This window comes from Mobula birostris, chromosome 6 (genome assembly GCF_030028105.1).
Source record: "Mobula birostris isolate sMobBir1 chromosome 6, sMobBir1.hap1, whole genome shotgun sequence".
In the NCBI taxonomy this organism is placed as follows: domain Eukaryota; kingdom Metazoa; phylum Chordata; class Chondrichthyes; order Myliobatiformes; family Myliobatidae; genus Mobula; species Mobula birostris.
Window position 1 is genome coordinate 101,094,432 of NC_092375.1, and position 27,491 is coordinate 101,121,922.

Consider the following 27,491-nt stretch of genomic DNA (forward strand, 5'->3'; position numbering starts at 1 on the left):
AGTTATTTATAGGCCTCCAAACAGCTGCAGGGATGTGGACTACAAATTACAACAGGAAATAGGAAAGGCTTGTCAGAAGGGCAGTGTTATGAAAATTGTGGGGGATTTTAACATGCGAGTGGATTGGGAAAATCAGGTCGGCACTGGATCTCAAGAGAGAGAATTTGTAGAATGTCTGCAAGATGGCTTTTTTAGAACAGCTTGTTGTTGAGCCTACTAGGGGATCGGCTGTACTGGATTGGGTATTGTGTAATGAACCGGAGGTGATTAGAGAGATTGAGGTGAAGGAACCCTTAGGAGGCAGTGATCATAGCATGATTGAGTTCACTGTGACATTTGAAAAAGAGAAGCCGAAATCTGATGTGTCGGTATTTCAGTGGAGTAAAGGAAATTACAGTGGCATGAGAGAGGAACTGGCCAAAGTTGACTGGAAAGGGACAAGCGGGAAAGACAGCAGAGTAGCAGTGGCTGGAGTTTATGCGAGAAGTGAGGAAGGTGCAAGACAGGTATATTCCAGAAAAGAAGAAATTTTCGAGTGGAAAAAGGATGCAACCATGGTTGACAAGAGAAGTCAAAGCCAAAGTTAAAGCAAAGCAGAGGGCATACAAGGAAGCAAAAATTAGTGGGAAGACAGAGGATTGGGAAGTTTTTAAAACCTTACAAAAGGAAACCAAGAAGGTCATTAAGAGAGAAAAGATTAACTATGAAAGGAAGCTAGCAAATAATATCGAAGAGGATACTATAAGCTTTTTCAAGTGTATAAAGAGTAAAAGACAGGTGAGAGTAGATATAGGACCAATAGAAAAAGATGCTGGAGAAATTGTAATCAGAGATAAGGAGATGGCAGAGGAACTGAACGAGTATTTTGCATCAGTCTTCACTGAGGAAGACATCAGCAGTATACCGGACACTCAAGGATGGGAGGGAAGAGAAGTGTGCACAGTCACAATTACGACAGAGAAAGTACTCAGGAAGCTGAATAGGCTAAAGGTAGATAAATCTCCTGGACCAGATGGAATACACCCTCGTGTTCTGAAGGAAGTAGCTGTGGAGATTGCGGAGGCATTAGCAATGATCTTTCAAAAGTCGATAGATTCTAGCATGGTTCCGGAGGACTGGAAGATTGCAAATGTCACTCCGCTATTTAAGAAGGGGGCAAGGAAGCAAAAAGGAAATTATAGACCTGTTAGCTTGACATCGGTGGTTGGGAAGTTGTTGGAGTCGATTGTCAAGGATGAGGTTACAGAGTACCTGGAGGCATATGACAAGATAGGCAGAACTCAGCATAGATTCCTTAAAGGAAAATCCTGCCTGACAAACCTATTACTATTTTTTGAGGAAATTACCAGTAGGCTAGACAAGGGAGATGCAGTGGATGTTGTATATTTGGATTTTCAGAAGGCCTTTGACAAGGTGCCACACATGAGGCTACTTAACAAGATAAGAGCCCATGGAATTACAGGAAAGTTACATACGTGGATAGAGCATTGGCTGATTGGCAGGAAACAGAGAGTGGGAATAAAGGGATCCTATTCTGGTTGGCAGCCGGTTACCAGTGGTGTTCCACAGGGATCAGTGTTGGGGCCACTTCTTTTTACGTTGTACATCAATGATTTGGATTATGGAATAGATGGCTTTGTGGCTAAGTTTGTTGACGATACGAAGATAGGTGGAGGGGCCGGTAGTGCTGAGGAAACGGAGAGTCTGCAGAGAGACTTGGATAGATTGGAAGAATGGGCAGAGAAGTGGCAAATGAAGTACAATGTTGGAAAGTGTATGGTTATGCACCTTGGCAGAAAAAATAAACGGGCAGACTATTATTTAAATGGGGAAAGGACTCAAAGTTCTGAGATGCAACGGGACTTGGGAGTCCTCGTACAGGATACCCTTAAAGTTAACCTCCAGGTTGAGTCAGTAGTGAAGAAGGCGAATGCAATGTTGGAATTCATTTCTAGAGGAATAGAGTATAGGATCAGGGATGTGATGTTGAGGCTCTATAATGCACTGGTGAGACCTCACTTGGAGTACTGTGGGCAGTTTTGGTCTCCTTATTTAAGAAAGGATGTGCTGACGTTGGAGAGGGTACAGAGAAGATTCACTAGAATGATTCCGGGAATGAGAGGGTTAACATATGAGGAACGTTTGTCCACTCTTGGACTGCATTCCTTGGAGTTTAGAAGAATGAGGGGAGACCTCACAGAAACATTTCGAATGTTAAAAGGCATGGACAGAGTGGATGTGGCAAAGTTGTTTCCCATGATGGGGGAGTCTAGTACGAGAGGGCATGACTTAAGGATTGAAGGGCGCCTTTTCAGAACAGAAACGTGAAGAAATATTTTTGGTCAGAGGGTGGAGAATCTATGGAATTTGTTGCCACGGGCAGCAGTGGAGGCCAAGTCATTGGATGTATTTAAGGCAGAGATTGATAGGTATCTGAGTAGCCAGGGCATCAAAGGTTATGGTGAGAAGGTGGGGGAGTGGGACTAAATAGGAGAATGGATCAGCTCATGATAAAATGGCGGAGCAGACTCAATGGGCCGAATGGCCTACTTCTGCTCCTTTGTCTTATGGTCTTATCTCACTGTTGCTGTCAGACAGGGGGTACATAGCTTGAAGTCCCACACCACCAGATTCAGGAACCACTACTTTCCTACAGTTATCGGGTTATTGAACCAACTTGCATAAACCTAACTTTACTTCAGCAATGGAACACTACAGACCAGTTCTTGCACTAACATGGACTTGTCTCCAATTGTGTTTTGTTTTTGCACTAATATCTTCTAATTGCACAGTCTCTTTCTTCCTCTTCACCATCTTGTATTATATATGTTGTGTGTGTTGTCTGTACCAACATGTCTCTGATGTTGCTGCAAGCAAGATTTTAATTTTTGAAACACCTACAAAATGCAGAAGGAACCCTGCAGTTCAGGCAGCATCTATGGAGAGGAATCAACAGTCAACATTTCAGACTAAGACACTTCACCAGAATTGGAATGGAAGGGGGTAGAAGCCAGAATAAGAAAATAGGGGGAAAGGGGAGAAGTACAAGCTAACAGGTGATATGTGAGACCAGGTGAGAGGGAAGGTAGATGGGTTGAGGAGGGGGATGAAGTAAGAACCTGGAAGGTGAACTACGAAAGAGGTTAAAGGCTCTATTAAGAGAGGACAGTGGATCATGGAATAAAGTGAAGGAGGGAAACCAGAGGGAGATGATTCCACCTGTCAACTGAGAGGATGAGTAGTGACTTGATAGGAGGTGTACAAGATGCTAAGAGGCATTGATAGCCAGAAACCTTTTCCCAGATGAAAAGGCTAATACCTGATGGCACAATTTTAAGGTGATTGGAGGAAAGTACACTCGCTCACCTGCTTGTTAATTCAAATATCAAATTAGCCAGTCATGTGGCAGCAACTCAATGCATAAAATCATGCAGACATGGTCAAGAGGTTCAGTTGTTTTTCAGATGAAACATCAGAATGGGGAAGAAATGTGATCTAAGTGACTTATATCATGAAATGATTGTTGGTGCCAGACGAGGTGGTTTGAATATCTCAGAAAATGCTGATCTTCTGGGGTTTTCATGCACAACAGTCTCTAAAGCTTACAGAGAATGGTGTGAAAAACAAAAACACCCAGTGAGCGGCAGTTCTGCAGGAGAAAATGCCTTATTAATGAGAGAGGTCGGAGAAGAATAGCCAGGCTAGTTCAAGCTGACAGGAAAGTGACAGTAACTCAAATAACCCCATGATACAACAGCGGTGTGCAAAACATCCCCGAATGCACAACACATCGAACCTTGAAGTGGATGGTTTACAGCAGCAGAAGACCACAAAATACACCTAATAAAGTAGTCACTGATTGTATAGCGGGGATGTCAGAGGTACACTTTTTACATGAGTGAGTGGAAGCCAGGGGTGGTTGTCGAGGCAGATATACTCAGGGCATTAAAGAAACTCTTAGATAGGTACATGGATGATGAAAAAAATGGACTATGTGGGAGGGAAAACTTAGATTGATCTTAGAGTAGGTTGAAATTTCAGCACAGCATCATGAGCCGAAGAACCTGTACTGTGCTGTAATGTTCTATGTGCTACCCCCTCCAAGCTTCTTACTTCATGGATTATCTTAGATAGGCATCTTGGTCAGAACTGATGAGTTGGATCAAAGGTTTTGTTTCCATGCTGTATTATTTCTCATAATTCATTATAATGCAGAAGGAAGCCAAAAAAGGATCTCGAGCTTTCCCGGCATATATGACAAATAAGTGCTTCTCCGGCTTCCAATCGGGTACAAGTATCGATTTTAACCAACATCTTGATAATAAATTCTGCCATCTTCATCAGGGATGATGCCTGGGCATGTCTAGTTCAATGGTATATATACTCCCTTCATCCATCCCTCCTGATTGGTTAGTCCTCATCCAATCGGGTTTCTGATGTCCTACCTTGTTTACAATTGAATACCAGTCCTTACTTAGAGTGAGACCTTCATCTTTGTTAAAATTCTTTTTCTGCTGGAAGTCCGAGAAGAGTTTATTCGTAGAAGAAAGCCCTTCAGCCTTTGAGTACATGCGAGCTCTTGGACAATCACCTCACTTGCTTTCCTGTAGCCTGTTAACTTGCTCATACCCATCACCACCCCTTTGATTCTCCCACATTCCTACATACGGGCTACTTTAGAATAGCCAGTTAAGATAACAACCAACAAATCCTGGGATGCTGGAGGAAACTGGAAAAATTTCCATGCAGTCTTGGGAAGAATGTGCAATTCCACACAGACAGCCCTGGAATTCAGGAGTGTACCTGGTACACCAAACTGTGTTTGTGTAGTGTCAGGGGGACTAATTAAAAACATATGTTTACATCTCATGCTGTTTAGATCAACACCAGTCCTCAGTGGCAGCTAGAATGCCTTAGGAGAATGCCATTCAATGGTGTGATTATTAACCCAGGTATAATATGTGAAACTAGGCAGAAGTACTACCAGATGTACCATGGAATTATTGAGGGCAGGAAACAGACTGAAGGAAATCCCTCCACAAGATTTAAATTGCAGCAACATGAAGAGTATTGAACAGTTTCTAATCTAGCCGCAACTCTTGTCTTTGCTGTGTTGTTCGCTCTAGAGTGATTTGTCCTGCTCTCCCAGAGTCTGAGGCTAACGCCTGGTGTAATACTGCTGCTGTGCTGACTAGAACAGCACGGAGTCTGAGCCTGTCAATCTCAGGTATGTGCTCAGCATTCTTAACCATACACATAGAATGTAGGAAACAGAGCAGGAATACACCATATATGTCTACGAAAGGTTACTAGTAATAATGGCAAAATATAGGCAAATGGGGCAGCTTATATATGCATTTTATTTCCCTGCCCCATCCTCATATAACGACATTTCCCTAATATCCAAAAATCTATTGATCTGGGTTTTGTACGAACTCCGTTGACATTCTATTTATTTAGAGGTACAGCATGGTAACAGGTCCTTCTGGCCCAGTGAAACCACACCACTCAACTACATCCACATGACCAAATAACCTTCTAACCCATACGCTTTGGAATGTTGGAGGAAACCAGAGCAGCAGGAGGAAACCCATGCAGTCACGTGGACAACATACAGACTCCTTATAAGCAGCAGCAGGAATTGAAAGCAGGTCACTGGGGGCGGTAACAGCATTATGCTAACCACTACACTATAATGCTGTCCCAGTTTTCACTGCTCCAGTAAAGGAGCAATAGAATCAAATACTGAACCCACCCTGGACCTTTTCTCTTCTCTCCTCTCCCTTCAGGCAGGAGATACAATAGCCTAAAAGCACAAATCACCATGCTCAAAGGCAGCATTACCCTGCAGTTATAAGACTATTAAATGGATCCCTAGTATAATAAGAAGGACTCTTGACTTCGCAGTCTACCCTTCTATGATTTTGCACCTTGCTGTCTACCTGCACTGCCTTCCTCTACAGCTGTTGCATTTTATTCTGCAACATTATTGTTCTACCTCAATGCATTGTGTAATGATTTGATCTGTATAAGCAGTACGCAAGATAAATTTTCCACTGCATCTTGTTAAACCAATAACAAACTAGTAACTGAGTCTCCACGACATAGAGGCTCAATATTTTTATGTCCGGAAGCAGGAGATCACTCTGCACTGGAGTGGCATGGCAGCTTAGCGGTTAGCATACCACTTTACAGCTAGTCAGTGACTGCTGGCTGGGTTCAATTCCCAACGTGTCTGTAAGGAGTTTGTCCGTCCTTCCCATGACCACGTGGGTTTCCTCTGGGTGCTCTGGTTTCCTCCCACATTCCAAAGACATAAGATTGGCATTAGTAATTAGCAGAGATTCTAATGGCGGTGCCGGAAGCAACTCAGATCTGTTCTGCCACTCACTGAGATTATAGATGATCCTCATTTCACTACTATTTCCCTGCACTGTCCCCATAGCCCTTCATTTCTCTAATATAAAACATACAACATAGAACTGAACAACACCGTACTGGCTCTTTCGCTCAACGGTGTTGTGCTGACCTTTTAAACTACTCTAAGATAAATCCCACTTAGTTCTCCATTTTTCTTTTATCCATGTGCCCATCTAAGAGTCTGTTAAATCTCCCTAATGTTCCTAACATAATATATCTAGAAATCTATCAATCTCTGGCTATTAGGTAATAGAAGATGCCAAGATATTTAATGAAATTGAGAGACAGTTATGTGACCTTGACAACCACAAACTTTTCCAGGATGCCGGACAAAATAAAAAGAGCAAGAATTCCATTAAAGAGCATCTTTCATAATCACAAGTACAGTACATACATACTATGAAATACCTCCTGAAGCATTGTCACTGTTCTGATGTAGAAACTGTATTAACCAATTTGCATGTAGCAAGTATACATTTGGTTAACATATACATTTGATACCTCACTGGACTTCAGAAGAAAGTAGGGAGTTCTTATTGAAATCTACTGAATATTAAAAGGCACGGATAGAGTGGACGTGGAGAGCATGTTCCCTGTAGTGGGGAAGTCTAGGACCAGAGGATACAGCCTCAGAATAGAAGGATGCCACTTTAGAACAGAGGAAGAATTTCTTTAGCTAGGGGGTGGTGAATGTGTGGAATTCATTTGCACAGATAGCTGTGGAGGCCAAGTCATTGTGTATATTTAAGGTGGAGTTTGATAGGTTCTTAACTACAAAGTGCAGTAAGGGCATTAAAGGTTACAGGGAGCAGACAGGAGAATGGGCATGAGGGGGATAATAAATCAGCCATGATGGAGTGGTGGAACAGACTCGATGGTCTAATTCTGCTCCTACGTCTTATGGTCTGGTGGTCTTAGAGTCATAGAATAATGCAGCACAGGAACAAGTCACTCAGCCTACATGTTCATGCTGACCAGTCAATTATAGAAAATGTATGTCCATAATAGGAAGGGCAAAATTTCATTATAGAAAGGACATCAGTCCGCTACAAGACTGCACTAGATACTAAACGCCATCTAGTATAGTTTGAGCAGGTTGTCCCAATCCACTACTACAAGAGGAATGGAAAAATAACCAGGTAATCTTTTTGGATGTGAGTTAACAATTAATAGGGACACTGGGGAATGCATTACACAGCCATTTTTCAAAACAGTGGTGCATAGAAGCATATAAAATCAGGAGGGACATAGATTTTATTTTATTTAAAGATACAGCACAATAGCAGCAGCTTCCAGTCCAATTACACACACGTGACCAATTAACTACCAACCTATACATCCTTGGAATGTGGGAGGAAACCACATGGTCACTGTTGTTAAGAGGGCGTATGGTGTGTTGGCATTCATCAACCGTGGGACTGAGTTCAAGAGCCGTGAAGTAATGTTGCAGCTATACAAGACCTTAGTTAGACCCCACGGAGTACTGTGCTCAGTTCTGGTCACCTCACTATAGGAAGGATGTGGAAACCATAGAAAGAGTGCAAAGGAGGTTTACAAAGGATGTTGCCTGGATTAGGGAGGATGCCTTATGAGAATAGATTGAGTGAACTTGGCCTTTTCTACTTGGAGCAGTGGAGGATGAGAAATGACCTGATAGAGGTGTATACATTGATGAGAGGCATTGATTGTGTGGATAGCTAGAGGCTTTTTCCCAGGGCTGAAATGGCTAACATGAGGGGGCATAGTTTTAAGGTGCTTGGAAGTAGCTACAAGGGGGATATCAGGGGTAAGTTTTTCACATAGACTGGGCGCATGGAATGCATTGCTAGCAATGGTGGTGGAGGTGGATACAATACGGTCTTTTAAGAGACTCTTAGATAGGTACATGGAGCTTAGAAAAATAGAGGGCTATGCTGAGGGAAATTCTAGGCAGTTTCTAGAGTACGTTACGTGGTCAGCACAACATTGTGGACCGAAGGGCCTGTAATGTGCTGTAGATTTCTATGTTTCTATGTCACAGGGAGAGCATACAAGCTCCTTTTAGACAGTGGCAGAATTGAACCAGGGTCAATGGTTCTGTAATCACGTTACATTTACAGTATCTATGTCTCTTATCATCATATACACCTCTATCAAGTCATCTCTCATCCTCCCTTGTTCCAAAGGGAAGAACAACTTCACTCAACCTTTCCTCATAAGATAGGCTCTCTAATCTAGGTATCATTCTGGTAAATCTCCTCTGCACCCTCTCTAAAGATTCCACACCCTTCCTGTAATGAGGTAACTAGAACTGAACAGAGTACTCCATTTGATGAGTTTTGTTACATCACCTGGAAGTTGAAACCTCTGACAATAAGTCAGGGCAGTGGACTATATTCATGGACTATACTTTGCATCTGAACCAAGAGGCTATGCTCAACTGCACCAAGCATGTAAAAACTGTCATTGTTACACAAACCTCCTCAAGTTGACCCAATATAAGAATGGAGTCCTCATACCTTGAACAATTTGCCACTTCAATCCTGGACCCTTCACACTCGTGCCCTCCGCACTGTGGAGCAGGGCTGTCACATGACCTTGAACGGCACATGCATGACCCCGTAGCTTCCTTGTCCGCATGCTCACATAGTTGCCATGGAGACCAAGGTCCAAATTCACCATCCACTGTGAGGTTTCTCATCTGAATCAAGGAAGCCCAATTGTTAGATAGCCCAAATATACTTAAGAATAAATAAAACATTTAAATTCATCTCTGGTCACTTGCACTGTGCATGAAAACATGTAATTGTTAAAACAGAAAAGGAGAAATTTGAGCTACAGAATTGGTGCTGGCTGCTATTACAGCAATCCCATCAGTCCTACTCTCCAACTTTCTCCCCAGGCAAGTTAGTTTCCACAAATGCCTATTCAATTGCCCTTTGAAGATATAAATTGATTATGTTGTAAATAAATGTCAGTTAAAGATCAAAAGTGCATTCCGGATTACATCACAGAAACCAGCCTCCTCTCCATGAGATACTTCTTGCTGCTTCTTGCAATGGGCAGGAGACACAAATGCCTGAATGCATGTACCACCAGGCTTAAGGATAACATCTACATCACTGTTATAAGACTCTTAAATAGTCCCTTAGTATAATAAGATGGATCATGACCTCTCAATCTACCTTGTTATGATCATTCACCTTACTGTTTACCTACACCGTACTTTCTCTGCAGAATTTACACTTCATTTTGCATTCTGTTATTGTTTTACATTGTTCTACCCACTGGGAATGATTTGGACTGTATGTATGCAAGACAAGCTTTTCACTGTATCTTGGTACCTGTGACAATAGTAAACCAATTTAAATTCCAGATTAAAAGCATTTTTTTCCTACATGTTTGCTCTTGTACCTTTTTCCAGATCTGTACTCCTGGTTCTTAACTGTAATGGTAATCAGCTGCTAATGGGAACAGCTTCCATTTCCTTCCATCCAGGAAGGAGGTACAGGAGCCTTAGGTCATACATCACCAGGTTTAGGAACAGTTACTACTCTTCAACCATCAGGCTCTTGAAACAGAGTGGATAACTCACTCACCACAACACCGAAATAATCATTGATCACAAACCATGGATTCATTATCAAGCACTCATGTTCTCAGAATTATTTATTTTACCTATTTATTGTGTTTTTTTTGTATTTTTTTATTTTGTCTTTTGCAGATGTGTGTAATTTTTTCATTGATTCTATTGTGTTTCTCTGTTCTACTGTGACCTCCTGCAAAAAAAAAGAATCACAGTATAATATATGGTGACATATATGTACTTGGATAATTAAATTTACTGTGAACTTTAATGTTACTTTGAACTTTTCCATTTATTCACTCTTCTGAAACTAGTCACAAACTTTTTGACTTCCATAAAACATGACTCTAATCTCTTTTTGGTCAAGCGAAACAATTCCAACTTCTCTGATCTAACCTTAAGGCTAAAACCTTTCCTCCAGGAACTGTGCTGTTGAATCTCTTCTTCATTCTTTGCTGGACATTCAGATTTCCCTAAACTGAATGCAACTGTCACACTTGGCTTCACCTTTGTTTCGTACAGCTCTTTCTCTCTGTGCCTCTATTTATGAATTCCAAAATTCTATATGCATTACAAACCTCTCTCTCAACAGGTCCTGTCGCTTCCAAGCATTTATGCATATTCCATCCAGGTGCTTCTGTTGCAACACACCCTTCAGAGATATGCCATTGACATAAGTAGCAACGTTCTCTTGCACCTTGCTTCTGAAACTTGATTCTTTTTATGTTATCAGTGGAGCATATCTATGTTAGTCATAGAGCCATAAAGCTATGCAGTAAGGAAACAAGCTATTCAGCCCAATTTGTCCCCACTGACCATGTTCCATAACTGAGCTAGTCCCATTTGCCCACATTTGGCCCATTTCCTTCTAAGCCTTTCCAAACCACTGAAGGTTTATATGTGCTATAATTGTACCCACTACTACCTCTTCTTCTGGCAGCTTTTCTACACCTTTTTCAGTTTAATGGCATCCTTCCTATAGCAGAGAGAACACAATCATATGTAGTACTCCAAATGCCATGTGGCCTTACTCATGATTTGTATAGATGTAACATGACATCCCACTCCTGTACTCAATATTCCAACCAATAAAGGCAGGCCTTCTGTATCATTCTTCTTTAGTAAATACCTCCTTTAGCAAGCTGTCCATCTGTGTTGTCACTTTTATGAAACCACATACCTAGGTTTCTCTGTTTTACAAGACTCCCCGGGACCTTGTGATTTACTGTGCAAGTCCTGCCCTGGTTTGTCGCACTCAAATGCAACACCTCGCATTTATCTGCACTAAACTTCATCATTCAATATTATGCATCAGCCAGTCCCTGGGGAGAGAGATTTCCTCCAAAGTATTGTGATAGATTATCTATGGTAAAAAGGTACCAATCACATTCTACCTTCACACATTATAATCAAAATAAACGTTAGATCAAAGAAAGACAGGAACGTAGGAGCAAGAGTGCAGAGGAGATTCATGAAGACCTTATAGGAGCTCGAGGTACTGAAGATTGGCAAGAGGCTGAGCAGGCTGGGACTTTATTCATTGGAGAGTTGGAGAATGAGCAGTGATCTTATGGAGTTGGATAAAATCATGAGGTGCATAGACAGGATGAATGCACATGGATATTTCCCCAAGGAATGGGGAATCAAGAACTAGAGGGCACAAGGTGATTGGGTAGAGACTTAACAGAAACCTGAGGTGTAAATTTTTCACATAGAGGATGGTCAGTATATGGAATAAGCTACCAGAAGAGATGACTGAGGCAGGTACATTAACAACATCTTTGAGACCGTTGGATAGGTATATGAAGTGAAAAGGTTTAGTAGGATATGAGTAAATATGGGCAAGTGGAACCAGCTTAGAAGAATATCTTGGTTGACATGAGCCAGATAAGCTGAGAGGCCCCTTTCATGCTGTATGACTCTATGATTGAGCCACTTGGGCCCTCAAGCCTGCCCCATGATTCCATGTGTTCATAGCTGATCTACACTTGCCTCAATCCTTTTCTGTACCAGGTCCCCATAATCTTCAACTAACAACACACGCAAAATGCTGGAGGAACTCAGCAAATCGGGCAGTATTTATCCAGGGGAATAAATCTCTTGTGTTTACCATCAAATAGGGATTGACAGACTCATTGTTATATTCCTTTATGAGTTTTCTTCTGTCACTAAAGTCTACTCTTGCAACAAATAGTTTTCAAGATACAGTGACAAAGACATAATCCTTGTCCTTGCTTGAAGAATTTGCTTCAGCAAATTTCTACAGATGTACCGTGGAAAGTATTCTGACTGGTTGGATACTGTCAGAGACTGGTAGTAGGGGGTTGCCTCTCTGGCAGGAGGCCTGTGACTAGTATATCAGTGCTGGGTCCATTGTTGTTTGTCATCTATATCAATGATCTAGATGATAATGTGGGTAACTGGATCAGCACATTTATGGCTGACACCAAGACTGGAGGTGTAGTGGAAAGTGAGGAAGGCTATCAAAGCTTGCATTGGGACCTGGACCAGCTAGAAAAATGGGCTGAAAATGGCAGGGAACTTAATGCAAACAAGTGTAAGGTGCTGTACTTTGGGAGGACAAACCAGGATAGAGCTTACACGGTGAGAGGCAGGACACTGAGGAATGTGGTAGAACAGAGGGATCAGGGAAAACAGATCTATAATTCTTTGGAAGTGGTGTTACTGATAAATAGGGCTGTAAAGAAAGCTTTTGGTACATTGGCCTTCATAAATCAAAGTATTGAGTGCGGGAGTTGGAATGTTACGTGAAAGTTGTATAAGACTTGTGAGGCCTAATTTGAAGTATTATGTGCAGTTTTGGTCACTATCCTACAGGAAAGATGTCAATAATATTGAAAAAATACAGGGAAAATTGACAAGGATGTTGCCAGGACCTGAGGACCAGGGTTATAGAGAAAGGTTGAATAGGCTAGGACTTCTTTCCCTATACTGTAGGAGAATAAGAGAAGATTTAATAGAAATATACAAAATTATGAGGGGTTTAGATAGGGTAAATGCAGGCAGGCTTTTTCTACTGAGGTTGGGTGAGACTACAACTAGAGATCATGGGTTAAGGATGAAAGGTGAAATGATTAAGGGGAACTTTTTCACTCATTGAGTGGTGAGAGTATTAAATGAACTGCCAGCAAGGTGGTGGATGCAGGCTTGATTTCAACATTTGAGAGAAATTAAATCTAAGTACATGGATGGAAGGGATATGGAGAGCTTTGGCCTGGGTGCAGATTGATGGGACTAGGCAGATTAACAGCTTGGCATGGTCTAGAATAGCCAAAGGGCCTGTTCTGTACTATAGTGTTCTATGACTCAATGACTCCATGTATCATTGTCTGATTTAGAGGCTCCAATGCACAGCATCAGGAAAAGATGCAGAAGATTGTAATTTTAGTATCACAGCTATGGATTCGGCAGCGCTGCAGATATGGCAATTGTGCTGGTGAATATGCACATGTCAGCTAATTATTATTTCATTGTGATAGTATTTAACTCCATTTTTTCTGTCATGGTGCTTGCGGAGACTTGAACCCAACACAGCAACATTTTGCTGCCTCTGCATTCGGCCTTGCCTGAGAAATTGGTCTGTCAAGTGAACTGACTCTGAAGACTAGCGGCATTTGTTTTATATTTAGTTATTCCTTTCAGCCGCAGTGTTGTCTTCGTTTTCCATTTGAGAGTTTTAGTTAGCGGCCCTCTTTGGCCTAGTGTTTATTGTTTTCTTTTCCCTCTAACTCTGTTTGCTTTAAAGTCTGTGGACTATTGACCGCTTCAGTGTCTCTCACTCCGCGCTTGGGCCATATTCAAACTCAGTGACAGCAAGTCTCGCCCACACAAAGATGGACCTGGGGGCGGGAAGAGGGGGGAGGGAGGGGGAGGGAGGTAGAGAGGGAGAGAGAGAGAGAGAGAGAGAGAGAGAGAGAAACTGACTGACTGACTAACCTTGGCCCTGAGATTCATTGGTCAGGTAAGAGACAGGCAATGGAATCTGTTCTGAGTGAAGTTACGGAGACAATGAGGCAGATAATTACAACAGGCAGTGAAAAAAGCTAATGGCATGCTGGCCTTCATAACAAGGGGAATTGAGTATAAGAGCAAAGAGGTCCTTCTGCAGCTGTACTCCTGGTGAGACCACACCTGGAGTACTGTGTGCAGTTTCGGTCTCCAAATTTGAGGAAGGACATTCTTGCTATTGAGGGAGTGCAGCGTAGGTTCACGAGGTTAATTCCCGGGATGGCGGGACTGTCATATGTCGAAAGGTTGGAGTGACTGGGCTTGTATAGTCTGGAATTTAGAAGGCTGAGAGGGGATCTTATTGAAACATATAAGATTATTAAGGGATTGGACACGCTGCAGGCAGGAAGCATGTTCCCGCTGATGGGTGAATCCAGAACCAGAGGCCACAGTTTAAGAATAAGGGGTAGGCCATTTAGAACGGAGTTGAGGAAAAACTTTTTCACCCAGTGAGTGGTGGATATGTGGAATGCTCTGCCCCAGAAGGCTGTGTAGGCCAAGTCTCTGGATGCTTTCAAGAAAGAGATAGATAGAGCTCTTAAAGATAGCGGAATCAAAGGTTATGGGGATAAGGCAGGAACTGGATACTGATAGCAGATGATCAGCCATGATCACAGTGAATGGCGGTGCTGGCTCGAAGGGCCAAATAGTCTACTCCTGCACCTATTGTCTATTGTCTATAATCTCGTGCCAACAAGTCCAGTATCATCCCCAGCTGCAACGGTGACTATATCACCACAGACAATCAGAGTTAGTTGTCTGCGATTTCGTCACTCATGGCCGCCGACTACGAGCTCACTGTGGACAGCCAGCATCTGCCAATGCCCATTAACGTTCTTGCCAACGCAATTCAGTAGCTCCTGGCCACCTCAGTCCCACTCCCAGCATCTCGCAGGGCTTCCATTTCTGCTGCTCGACAATCTCTGTTACTAATGCTCCCGCTCCCGGACCTGAACTGACTCCCGCCTTCAGACCCGCACAGACACCTGCATCTGTTCAGGAATCAAGTACTCTACCACCAGGCAGATATTCTGGTGATCCTGATGGCTGCAGGAATTTTATTGCCCGATGCAAGTCAACATTCCAAGCTCAGCTTGGTCGCTTTGGTGGTGGTGCGTGAAGACTGGCGTACATGGTCAACCTTCCAGATGGACCCTCACTCAGCCTGTTCAATGCTTTACGGGAGCAAGGATACCCCATAGCCCAGTCGTTCTGACATTCTGTGGCGGAGATAAGGAGGGTTTTGATCTTCCAGTACAGGGTCAGGAGGCTGCCCACCAACTCTTGGACCTGTACTAAGGCGGAGGAACAGTGACAGCCTATGCAGTCAAATTTCACACGCTTTCAGTAGAGACGGGTTGGAATGAGAGATCTCTCATCAGTGCCTTCCAGAGTGGACCAAACACAGGGGTCTGACATGAGATCTCTGTCCGGGATGAGCAGAATGGTCTGGATGACCTGGTTAATCTGGCATTCGGGTTTACCAGGTAACTGAGTGGCACAGGGAAAGAATGTTTCGAACTTCCTATGTGCCGTCTGACCACCGTCTTTCCTCGCTCTCTCTCCCTCTCTCACCACCCAGCACCAGTCCACGGAGGAGCCTATGCATGTAGAACACATGCGCCTGTCTCTGGAGGAATGAGAACGGCGCAGAACAGGTTCCTGCCTCTATTGTGGTGATCCAGGACACTTCCAGGCGGCATGTTCCTAGTGTCCAGTAAAAGAGAATACCCATCAGCAGGGAGGGGAATCCTGACGGGTCAGTTCTCTCTTCAGTCAGTTTCCCCTCATTCTGTAATGCTCGCAGCTTCCTTGTCGTGGAGGTCTTAGACCCATGAACTTAAGGCATTTATCAACTCTGGTGCAGCTGGCAATCTCACGGACATCTCTAGCTCAAAGATGGGGTGTTCCGACATGGGAATTACGAGAAGATCAATGTCAAGGCGCTGGACGGTCGACCTCTGGGCATCGTCCAGATCCACTTTTCCACCCAACCACTCCAACTTGTGCTCGAAGGCAACCATCATGAAGAACTTTCTTTCTACCTGGTTGATTCGCCTGAACTGCCACTGGTATCTGGTTATCCCGACCTAAACAACGGATCGATTGGTCACTGAAAGTACTCCAAGAGTGGGAAACAGCATGCCTGTCTGAGGCCAGCTCAAGCTCCATTCCATGAATCCCCCGAGTAGGCTAAGGGTGTGGACCTGTCTGGGATTCCGGCTGAATATGCAGTTCTCCTTGATGTTTTCAATAAAAGAAAGGGCACCACCCGCCCCCACACCGGCCACACAACTGTGCCATAGACCTCTTACCTGGCACTAGTCCTCCCCAGGGCTGGCTCTTTTCCCTCATATCCTGAAACAGTGGCCATGGAAGAATACATCAAGGAGGCACCCAGCATGGGGTTTATGAGTCCGTCAACGTTGCCAGCAGGAGCGGGCTTTTTTTGTGAGCAAGAAAGATGGCAAGCTCCATCCCTGCATCAACTATCGGCCCCTGAACAACATCACTGTGAAGAACTGCTACCCTCTTCCCTGCTGGTGCCTGCTTTTTAACATCTCCGGGGAGCAACAATACTTTCAAAAATTGATCTGCGCAATACTTACAATCTGATTCACATAAGAAAAGGGGATGAGTGGAAAATAGCTTTCAACACCTCTAATGGCCACTATGAATACCTGGTGATGCTTTTTGGTCTGGCCAACGCCCCACTGTATTCCAGGCCTTAGTTATCGATGTGCTCAGGGACATGTTGAACCAGTTTGATTGTGTATTCAGATGACACCTTGCTCTATTCCTGCTCTCAACAGGAGCACATCCAGCATGTCTGGGGAGTACTCAAACAGCTTCTTGAAATTAACCCATACGCTAAGCTCAAAAAATGTGAATTCTATAAAGACCAGCAGTCATTTTTGGGCTATATACTTATCCCATCCAGTGTTCAAATGGACCCTAGTAAAGTTCAGGCAGTTGCAGAATGTCCCAATCTGTCTATAGTCAAACAGGTACAGCGCTTCATGGGGTTTGAGAACCTTTATCGCCACTTCATCTGGAATTTCGGCTCTATCACGGCTCCAATTAATGCACTCATCAAGAAGACCTCGACAGGGTTCCTTTGGACGGATGATGCCAACCAAGCACTTTCCGAGCTACAGCAGTGTTTCACCACTGCCCCACTGCTGCAACACCCAGACCCATCTCAGCCATTCATTGTTGAGGTGGATGCATCCGATATAGGCATTGGAGCTGTCCTCCCTCAGCACTCGTCTGCGAATAGCTTCGTGCCTTTCTTTCCCGTCGCTTGACTCCGGCCAAGAAGAATTACGATATTGGGAACTGGGAGCTTCTGGCTGTCAAGGAGGCCCTGGAGGAATGGTGACACTGGCTGGAGGGGGAAGAGCATCCATTCTTGGTCTGGACAGAACACAAGAACCTCTCCTACATTCAGGATATTAAGAGACTCAACTCTCGTCAAGACCGGTGGGCTCTCTTCTTCACCCGGTTCAATTGCATCCTTGCCTATGTCCTGGCAGCTGACGCCCTCTCCCGGAGGTTTGATGGATCTGAGGACATTGCCGATCGACAGTCCATTCTCCCTCGCTCATTTATTGCTGCTCCAGTGAACGAGGGAACAGAGGCAGAGGTGAGCGCCACCCAACAGTCAGACCCAGGCTCAGATGGGGTTCCTCCCAACCGGCTGTTCTTTTCTGCTGCGGTGCCTTCCGCAGTGTTGGAATGGGGTCACTCCTCCCGTTTGGCTGGCCACCCAGCAATTGAATGGACCCAGGAGTTTATAAAGACATGATTTTGCTGGCTATCTATGTCCCAGGATGTCCATGACTTTGTATCTATCTGCCCCACCTGTGCTCAGAACAAGACATCACGTCAGCGTCCTGCGGGTCTGTTATGTCCACTGCCTGTGCTCCTTCGCCCCTAGTCCCACTTCTCATTAGATTTAATCACTGGGCTGCCCCTGTCTAATGGAAACACTACTATTGCAATCGTTGTGGATTGATTTTCCAAGGCTGCCCGCTTCATTGCCCTCCCCAAGCTCCCATCGGAGGTTCAACATGTGTTCAGGCTCCAGGGTTTTCCTCAAGACGTAGTATCTGATCGTGGACCACAGTTCACTTCCCATTTTTGGAAGGCTTTCTGCTGTCCTGTAGGAGCCACGGCCAGCCTCCCGTCTGGCTTCCATCCCCAATCTGATGGCCAGACTGAGAGAGTGAACCAGGAGTTGGAGACAACGCTGCGCTGTCTTGCCTCTTCCAACCCCACGTCCTGGAGCTCCCAATTGGTTTGGACAGAGATCGTCCACAATAACGTCCAGTCGTCCTCCACTGGTATGTCTCCTTGCCAGAAGGGATTCCAGCCCCCGCTCTTCCCTGATCAGGAGATCGACGTAGGATTTCCTGCTGCCGAACAGCTGATCCAGCGCTACAAACCCACCCGGAGTCGAGCCAGGGCTTCTCTGCTGCACACGCAGAAACAACAATCCTGGCAGGCAGATCGGCTTCATTGACAGGTACGGCTATTCATGCCAGGAGAGGTCTGGCTGCCATCAAGGGATCTTCCCTTGAAAGCCGAGAGCCACAAATTGGCACCATGCTATGTGGGACGGTTTGAGGTGGAAAAGGCTGTCAACAAGGTGTCCTATAGATTGCATATATCAGCATCACTGAAGATCCAACTGGTATTCCATGTTTCCCAGCTCAAACTAGTTACTACCTCTCCCCTGGCCCCAGTCACCCTACCTCCCCACCTGGTAGATGGCTCCCTTGTCTATACGGTGCAGGGCCACCTGGCATCTTACCGGGTACGTGATAAGGTCCAGCACCTTATGGACTGGGAAGGGTATGGTCCAGAAGAATGTACTTGGATTCTAGCGAAGGACGTTTTGGACAAGTCGCTCATCCGGGACTTCCAGCGGACACGGGTCTGTGCCACCTCAGGGGCTGCACCTGGGAGCTGGGGGGGGGGTGGGGGGGAACCTGTCACAACCATGGATTCAGCAGTGCAGCAGATACAGCAATTGAGCTTGTGAATATGCAAATGTCAGCTAATTATTATTTCATTGTGATGGTATTTAACTCCATTCTTTCCGTTGTAGCGCTTGTCGAGACTTAAGCAAAGCACAGCAACCTTTTGCTGCCTGTTTACATTTGGTCTTGAGAAATTGGACTGTCAAATCAACCGACTCTGAAGACTAGCGGTATTCATTTTATATTTAGTTATTCCTTTCAGCCACAGTGTTGTCTTCATTTTCCATTTGATTTTTTGTTAACGACCTTGTTTGGCCTAGTGTTTATTGTTTTCTTTTCCCTCTAACTCTGTTCGCTTTAAAGTCTGTGGACTATGGACTGCTTCAGTGGCTCTCGCTCTGCACTTGGCCATCTCTGAACTCGGTGACACTTGGCCAGCTCCATCATGAGCACCAGGCTCCACATTATCAAGGATATCTTCAAAGGTCAATGTCTCAAGAAGGTGCTATCCATCATTAAGGACTTCCATCACCCAGTACATGACTTCTCTTTACTACCATCAGGAGCCTGAAGACACATTCAACGAATCAGGAATACCTTCTTCCCTTCTGCTGTCAGAGCTCTGAGAGGTTCATGAACACTACCTCACAATTTTGATCTTTTTGCACCATTTAGTTAGTTTTATATTTCTATTGTAACTAGTAGTATTTTTAATACTATATATTGTACTGCACTGCTGCCGGAAAACAAACTTTTTGTGTGGCGATGATAATAAACCTGACTCTGAAGCAACTGATCAGCTGTTATTCACTTTGGGGATCAATGCAGAGCACACAGCCCACCCAAGTCCATCAGGAATATGTGATGTTGCAGATTGTGATTGACAAAGCACATGTAAGCTGCACTAATACTGTCAACAGAAGCAAGCTACCAGAGAAGGCTGCGACTTTGTGTCAATAACATAGCATGAAGGGTGTGTTGCAACAGAAGCACCTGAATGGAAGTATGCATAAATCCTTGGAAGAGACAGGGCCTGTTGAAAGAGCAATTGGTAACGTGCAACGATTGACATCTGAGGCAAAGTATTACCGGGAAAGTCAACAAGAGAACTGAAATGTGATTCAGTATTGATTTATTTAATTTACTCAAAAGCTGAGGGGAGGTTCTGCAAACAAAACCATTATCCTCTTAAGTACAGGCCCTTTGGCCTATGATGTTGTGCTGACATCTTAACCTACTCTAAGATCAAACTACCCTTCCCCTCCCACATCGCCATTGACTTCACTTTCATCCATGTGCCCATCTAAGATATTAATCAGTTGACTGTTAGTTCAAAGAATTTGCTCTTCTGTTCTGATGATTGGTGACTTAATACGGGTGTACAAGATGATAAGAGGACAGCCAGAGACTTTTTCCCAGAATGGATCTGTCCGATATGAGACAGCACAATTTTAAGGTGGTTGGAGGAGAGTATGGGTGGATGTACGAAGTAGGTTTATTATAGAGTGATGAGTGCACTGCCAGGGGTGGTGGGACAGGCTGGTACATTAGGGACATTTAAGATTCCTAGAGAGGCACACGGGTGATATTGATGGCCTTATGGCCTATACTATGTTGTAATGTTCTACAATTCACTGAGTGAGTTTCTTTCATTGAAAGAAATGGAAAATGTGCTTATTGTCAGGACTCCTGATTATTTCCTGGATGAAATATGTTGACCATGTTGATTCAGGAGTCAGCTGTTTAGACTTTTGGGCCTGCCCTGCCATTCAGGGTGATCTATGTTGGCCCAGGCTGTGCTGGTACTGATGGATTCCAATAAAGGTGGGACAAGACTAAGAAATGGAGCCAGGCAAGGGAGCCATGTTCCCACCAGACAACAGATCAGTAAACAAGAGGAAACTATTCAGAGTGAGGGATAGAATTGCCAAGACACTGAAGGCTGAAATATGATGAATGGGTCCAAGAAGAAGTGTGGTGCACAACAGACTAGCATTGAAAGGTGTGGAATTCTCTCAGATGAAAAGATGTGACAGGTATACATTTGTCACATGTATATCTAAAATACAGTGAAACAAATCCTTTGGATTAAATCAAATCAGTGAGGATTGTGCTGAAGGAAGCCCACAAATGTTATCATAGGAACAAGAATAGGAAGAAGAGTAGGCCATCTGGCCCATCAAGCCTGCTCCGCCATTCAATAAGATCATGGCTGATCTGACCATGGACTGATCTCCAACTTCCTGCCTTTTCCCCATAATCCTTAATTCCCCCTACTATGCAAAAATCTGTCCAACCTCATTTTAAATATATTTCATTGGACAGAGAATTCCACAGATCCACCACTCTTTGGAGAAAAGCAATTCCTCTTCATCACAGTCCTAAATTTACTCCCAAAAATCTTGAGTCTTTGTCCCCTAGTTGTAGTGTCACCTATCAGTGCAAGCTACTTTCCTGCCTCTATCTTATCTATCTCTTTTATTATTTTATGTTTCTATAAGATCTCCTCTCATCCTTCTGAATTCCAGTGGGTTTAGTCCCAGATGACTCAATCTCTTCTCATAGTCTAACCCCCTCATCTCTGGAATCAATCTGGTGAACCTCCTTTGCATCACCTCCAAAGCCAATATATCCTTCCTCAAACAAGGTGACCAGAAATGTACGCAGTACTCCAAGTGCGGCCTCACCAGTATGCTGTACAGTGCACCATGCTCCTGACATTCCCATAACTTTCTAATCCTAACCATACATGTCTGGGAAGCCCACACGGTCACAGGGAGAACAGACAGGCAGTGGTGGAAATTGAACACCAGTTGTTGATTGCTGGTGATAACGTTGTACTAACCCCTATGCTACCATGCTGGCCAGAGGACTGGAGGAAGATAGAGTGACAATAGTGGGGGAGTCTAGGACTAGACAGCACAGCCTCAGAATACAAGGATATCATTTAGAACCATGATGAGAAAGCATTTCTTTAACCAAAGGACAATGAATCTATGGAATTCATTGCCACAGATGGTGTGGAGGCCTAGTCATTGGGTGTATCTAAAGCAGAGGTTGATAGGTACTTGATTAGTAAAGGTGTCAAAGGTTAAGGGGAGAAGGCGGGAAAGGGATAATAGGTCAGCCATGACCGAAGGGTAGAGCAGACTCAATGGGCTGAATGGCCCAGTCCTGCTGCTATGCGTTGTGGTCTTCTGGTCTAAAAGATTCCAAGACATTCACAAAGAGTACTGCCCTGAAGTTAAAGGAAATACCGATCATTAAAAAATACCTTCCAAAGCCTTTATTATTAATTGCTGTTTTACAAAGCTTACTGCAGATAAATTAGCTGCCATGTTTCCTATATTCCAACTGTGACTGCACTTCAGAACAAAATTACTGGATCCAAAGGCTCTCCTTTTTAAATTGAGCCTGATAGATCATCTCTCAGAACTATTTCTATAAATTTGACACTTACTAGTTTTTAAAGTAAGGGGTGGCAGGAAGAATGACAGATAGAATACTATAGCATGCAGAGGTACCATTCAGCTCAATGCGTCTCTGCCAAATCTTTTCTATCATTATTCTCACACCGCACAGTATCACAGAAGGTGGCCAGCGAGGGTTTCCACCCATTGAATCCCAATCCTCCACTAATATCCCCTGTAATCAATTCTCCTTATAGCTCTCAATAATTCTATACACTAGGGGCAATTTACAGTGGCAAATTAACCTACCGGCCCATACACGTTTGTTTAAGAAACAGGAGGCAAGACTGGAGTGCCCAAGGAAAGGTGCAAACTCCACACAGACAGTACCGTAGTCAGGACTGAACCTGGGACACTGATACAGGTCTATTAGCTGCACCCTGGTGCTTCATATTGTGTTCCCATTATGCTATAATTTTTTCCTCATGAAAACTTATCCAAGCATTGTGGCGAGCATCATCCTTTATAGTGCCAGCTGTAAGATCATGGGTTCAATTCCCACTGCTGTGTCACAAGGGGGTGCTGGGAACGGACCCAAATGCAAGACACAGACACTGAAGTACAAGGAACAGGACTTGACTAGAGTAGGGACATGACAGGATTCAGACCAGGAGCAGGGACAAGAATGCAGACTTGGGCTAGGGAAAGCAGGACCAGGACTAGGAACCATGGACTAGGAGACAAGGCTTGGACTCCGAGCCCGAGAGTGGACAAGGACCCAGAATCTGGGTCTTGCCTCGGGCTCGGACCCCAGAGCCAGGCAAGGACATGACATGGCTTGAGGCTGGGGTCTTGGGTCTTGAGCTTGGCTTGGGATCCTCGAGGCTTGGGGTCTTGGGTCTTGAGCTTGGCTTGGGATCCTCAAGGCTTGGGGTCTTGGGTCTTGAGCTTGGCTTGGGATCCTCGAGGCTTGGGGTCTTGGGTCTTGAGCTTGGCTTGGGATCCTCGAGGCTTGGGGTCTTGGGTCTTGAGCTTGGCTTGGGATCCTCGAGGCTTGGGTTCTTGGAGCTTGGCTTGGGATCTTCATCTTGAAATGCGGAGGCTGATAACTCGGAGACTGGAGCTGAGAGACAGACTGGAACTGAACATCAACATAGAGCCAGGACTTATCCTACGACAAGCCGGGACTCAACTTCATCTCCACACCAAGGTGGAACAGGGCTCTCCATCAGGTAATGGCAGAACGACCAGACTTACCCAACAGAGGCAAGGACAAGACAGGTCCCCCACAGGACAACAGCAAAACGGCCTGGCTTACCCCACAGAGGCAAGGACAAAACAAGACAGATCCTCCTGCAGGGCAACAGCAAAACAGCCTGGCTTACCCCACAGAGGCAAGGACAAGAAGAGACAAACACGAAAGAACAACAGACAGTTCCATCTCTCTCTGCTCCAGGGAAGCTCCGAGTCTCAGTTCAGCCAGCAACCTCAGCTGGCTAAGGAAACAGCCAGATCCCTACCTAGCTTGGAATGGCTGGCAGCCACTCAGCTGGCCCAGGAAACAGCTGAATCTATACCACAAAGACAGCTCCGATTACTGACAGCAAGGCTCCATGAAGCAATGGTTCTCCAACACAGCCTAAAGATGACAGGTGGCCACTCTAGCCTTCCACCAGCAGGTTGCTCCAAGGGGAAGTGACAAGACAAACCAGCCGCCCACACTCAACCCCAAGGCTACTTATATTGCAAGCCCAAAGATGGGAATCAGGTGCCTATGATTAATTCAAACAAGGGACAGCTGGAAGACCCAGAGTCCTGAGTCCACGGACCGGACCGTGAACCGGAATGCGGACTTCATGGACTGGACCATGACATGCTGCCTGTAAGGAGTTTGTACATTCTCATTCTCCCCGTGACCGTGTGGGTTCCTTCCCACAGTCCAAGGCTGTATGGGCTAGCATTAGCAGGTTGGCGCAGGAAGCTTGGCAACACTTGTGGGCTGCCACCAGCACATCTCAGACTGTGGTTGTTGACATGAATGACACATTTCGTTGTATGTTTGGAAGTTTTGGTATATATGTAACAAATAAAACTAATCATTAACCTTAAACTCCCTTTAGTAAGTCACTACTCGATCTGTTTCTACCACTTTTTCATGTGTGTAAAGAGAAGTGAAGAAGCTTAGGGAACTCCAGATCTTAGGTGTTCGGCAGTTGTAGACACTTCCGTAAGACATAGGAGCAGAATCAGGCCACTTGGTCCATGGAGTCTGCTCCTAATTTCCATCATGACTGATTTATTATCCCCATCTGCCTCATTCTGCTGCCTTTTCCCCTTAACCATTGATGCCCTGAATTACCAAGAACCTGTCAACCTCAACTTTAAGTATGGCTTGGCCTCTACTGCCCTCTGTGCAGGATAGCTATGGGAGCCAAGTCATTGGATATACACCACAGATTCACTACCCTCTGGCTGAAGAAAATTCCTTTTCATCCCTATAATAAAGGGATGCCCTTCTATTCTGAGTCTGTGCCCCCTGGTCCTAGACTCTTCTGCTACAGGAATCATCCTCTCCACATTCACCCTATCTAAGCCTTTCAATATTCAATAGGTTTCAATGAGACTTATGCTCATTCTTCTAAACTCCAGTGAGTTCAGGCCCAGAGGCATTAAACACCCTTTCATTCCCTGAATCATTCTTGTGAACCTCCTCTGGACCATCTCCAATGCCAGTGCATCCTTTCATAGATAAGGGGCTCAAAAGTGCTCACAATACTCCAAGTGTAGTCTGACCAATGTCTTACAAAGCCTTAACATTACACCATTGCTTTTATTCTACAAATTATACTTCACCAAATTGGAGAAATAAAGTTTGTGATGCTGATGAAGGGAGTAGAGATTTTGAAGGAAGTGGGAGTTACAGGAAATTACAGAGGCAGAGAGGAGTGACATATTGAAGGCAAAGACAAAATATAGCCAACTGTAAATACTGTGCAAGGCATTTACAAGAATGAAATGTAAAGCACGTACCGGGCAGTCAGTGATGTTTTGGCTCCATAGACTCATGTTGGAGCTGTCTTCGATGGTGGTACATTTTTTCTGCCTCAGGTCCCAGCCACAGTAAGGATCTCTGGCCCCAAGACAAGACCTGCCAATCACACACAGACATGAATAATTAACAGACAGGTTCCATTATTTACGGCCACTCCATGGTCACTTCATTAGGTACACCTGCTTGTTAATGCAATATCTATTCAGCCACTGATATAGCAGCATAAAAGGATGCAATTATGGTCAAGAGGTTCACTTGCTGTTCATATCAAACATGAGAATGGGGAAGAAATGGGTTCTAAGTGACTTTGACCTTGGAATGATTGTTGGATCCAGATGAGGTGGTTTGAGTATCTCAGAATCTGCTAATCTCCAGGGATTTTCATGCACAACAGTCTCCAGAGTTTACAGAGAAAGGTGTGAAAATCATCCAGTGAGCTGCAGTTCTGTAGGTGAAAATGAGACAGGTCAGAGGAGAATGGCTAGCCTGGTTCAGGCAAAAAGAAAGCAACAGAAACTGTAATAATGATGCATTAGGTACATGGAGCTTAGACAAATAGAGGGCTATGCATTATGGAAATTCTAGACAGTTTCTAGAGTAGGTCATATGGTTGGCACAATATTGTGGCTGAAGGGCTTGTAATGTGCTGTAGATTTCTATGTTCTATTATAATAGTGGTGTGCAGAAGAGCTTCTCTGAATGTGCAACACATTGAACCTCGAAGTGGGTGAGCTACAACGGTTCCAGTCCTGTACCTGAAAAAGTGCTCACTGACCGTATATTTAAATAAGTACTCTCATTGCTGGGGAAAGGAAAACAGCTCTCAAGAGGCAATGAGCTGGCCTTAGTCGAGAGATCTGTAAACTATGTCATTACAGAATCAATGCAAGGTCGAATTTGCTCATACTTGGCATGGTTGATAATGGAGTCAAAGGATAGGGTAACACCATGGCAACCGAAGGTGACCAAACAGCTTCTGACAGACACAGTAACAACAAGAGCTGGGCAAATGAAATCTCATAGAACATTTGGTGAGTTCACTCTTCTTCATTCTTCCCATTGTATTAGGGACAGAAGGATGAACCAGTGGGTAATGAAAGGGAGATTGTCAGCTTGATCAGCTGTGCTGTCTTTCATCAATCATATATGCCATGAGGAGCTTTATATTTTTTTGCCCTTTTCTTAATTCTCAAAACAAGCAGCTTCTCGCCCAGTCTTGAAGAGGCAGTTTCAAACTCATTCACTTGGCGCCCACTGCTCACTGACCTGTACTAGTTCCTCTTCTGGCAAGAACTCAATATGGGTTGTGTTCAAATCCCTCCGTGGCTCACCTCTCTCTCTGTACCCTCTTCCAAGAAGACCATAAGACATAGGAGCAGGATTAGGCCATTCAGCCCATTGTGTCTGCTCCACCATTCCATCATGGGTGATTTATTATCCCTCTCAACCCCATTCTCCTGCCTTCCCCCCATAACTTTTGATGTCCTGACTAATCAAGAACCTAACAACCTCCACTTTAAATATACGCAATGACTTGTCCTCCACGGCTGTCTGTAGCAATGAACTCCATAAATTCACCACTCTAGGCTAAAGAAATTCCTCCTCATCTCTGTTCTAAAGGGACATCCTTGTAATTTAATGCTGTACCCTTTGGCCCTAGACTCACCCACCATAGAAAACATCCTCCCCACATCTCTATCTAAGCCTTTCAATAGTCGATAGGTTTCAATAAGATCCCACCCCCCATTCTTCTAAACTCCAGCAAGTAGAGTACAGCCCCAGAGCCATCAAATGCTCCTCTTAAATTAAACCTTTAATTCCTGTGATAACTGGGATTCCCAGGAGAACCGTGTCTGCTTCTGCCATTCTAATTCTGACTTCTATTATCTCCCTATTGATAGCCATGCCTTCAACTACCTGAAAACGAAGTCCTAAAACTCTCTAAACTGCTCCCTCTCCCTTGCTTCATTTTGCATACTTGTTAAAACTTTAAACCTCTTTATTCAGATTTTTGATCGCCTGCCCTAATT

At 44.4% G+C, this 27,491-nt stretch overlaps 1 protein-coding gene across 2 annotated transcripts in view; it reads right to left on the reverse strand.

Moving 5' to 3' along the window:
• Window positions 1–27,491, reverse strand: part of sema5ba (sema domain, seven thrombospondin repeats (type 1 and type 1-like), transmembrane domain (TM) and short cytoplasmic domain, (semaphorin) 5Ba) — a 539,592-nt gene that overhangs the window by 95,542 nt on the left and 416,559 nt on the right. For both annotated transcript variants that reach the window (XM_072260941.1, XM_072260942.1), the window contains 2 exons: window positions 25,440–25,557; window positions 8,919–9,100 (listed from right to left, as the gene is read on the reverse strand). In XM_072260941.1, coding sequence (XP_072117042.1) covers window positions 8,919–9,100; window positions 25,440–25,557 — 300 coding nt within the window. The remainder of the gene's footprint in view (window positions 1–8,918; window positions 9,101–25,439; window positions 25,558–27,491) is intronic.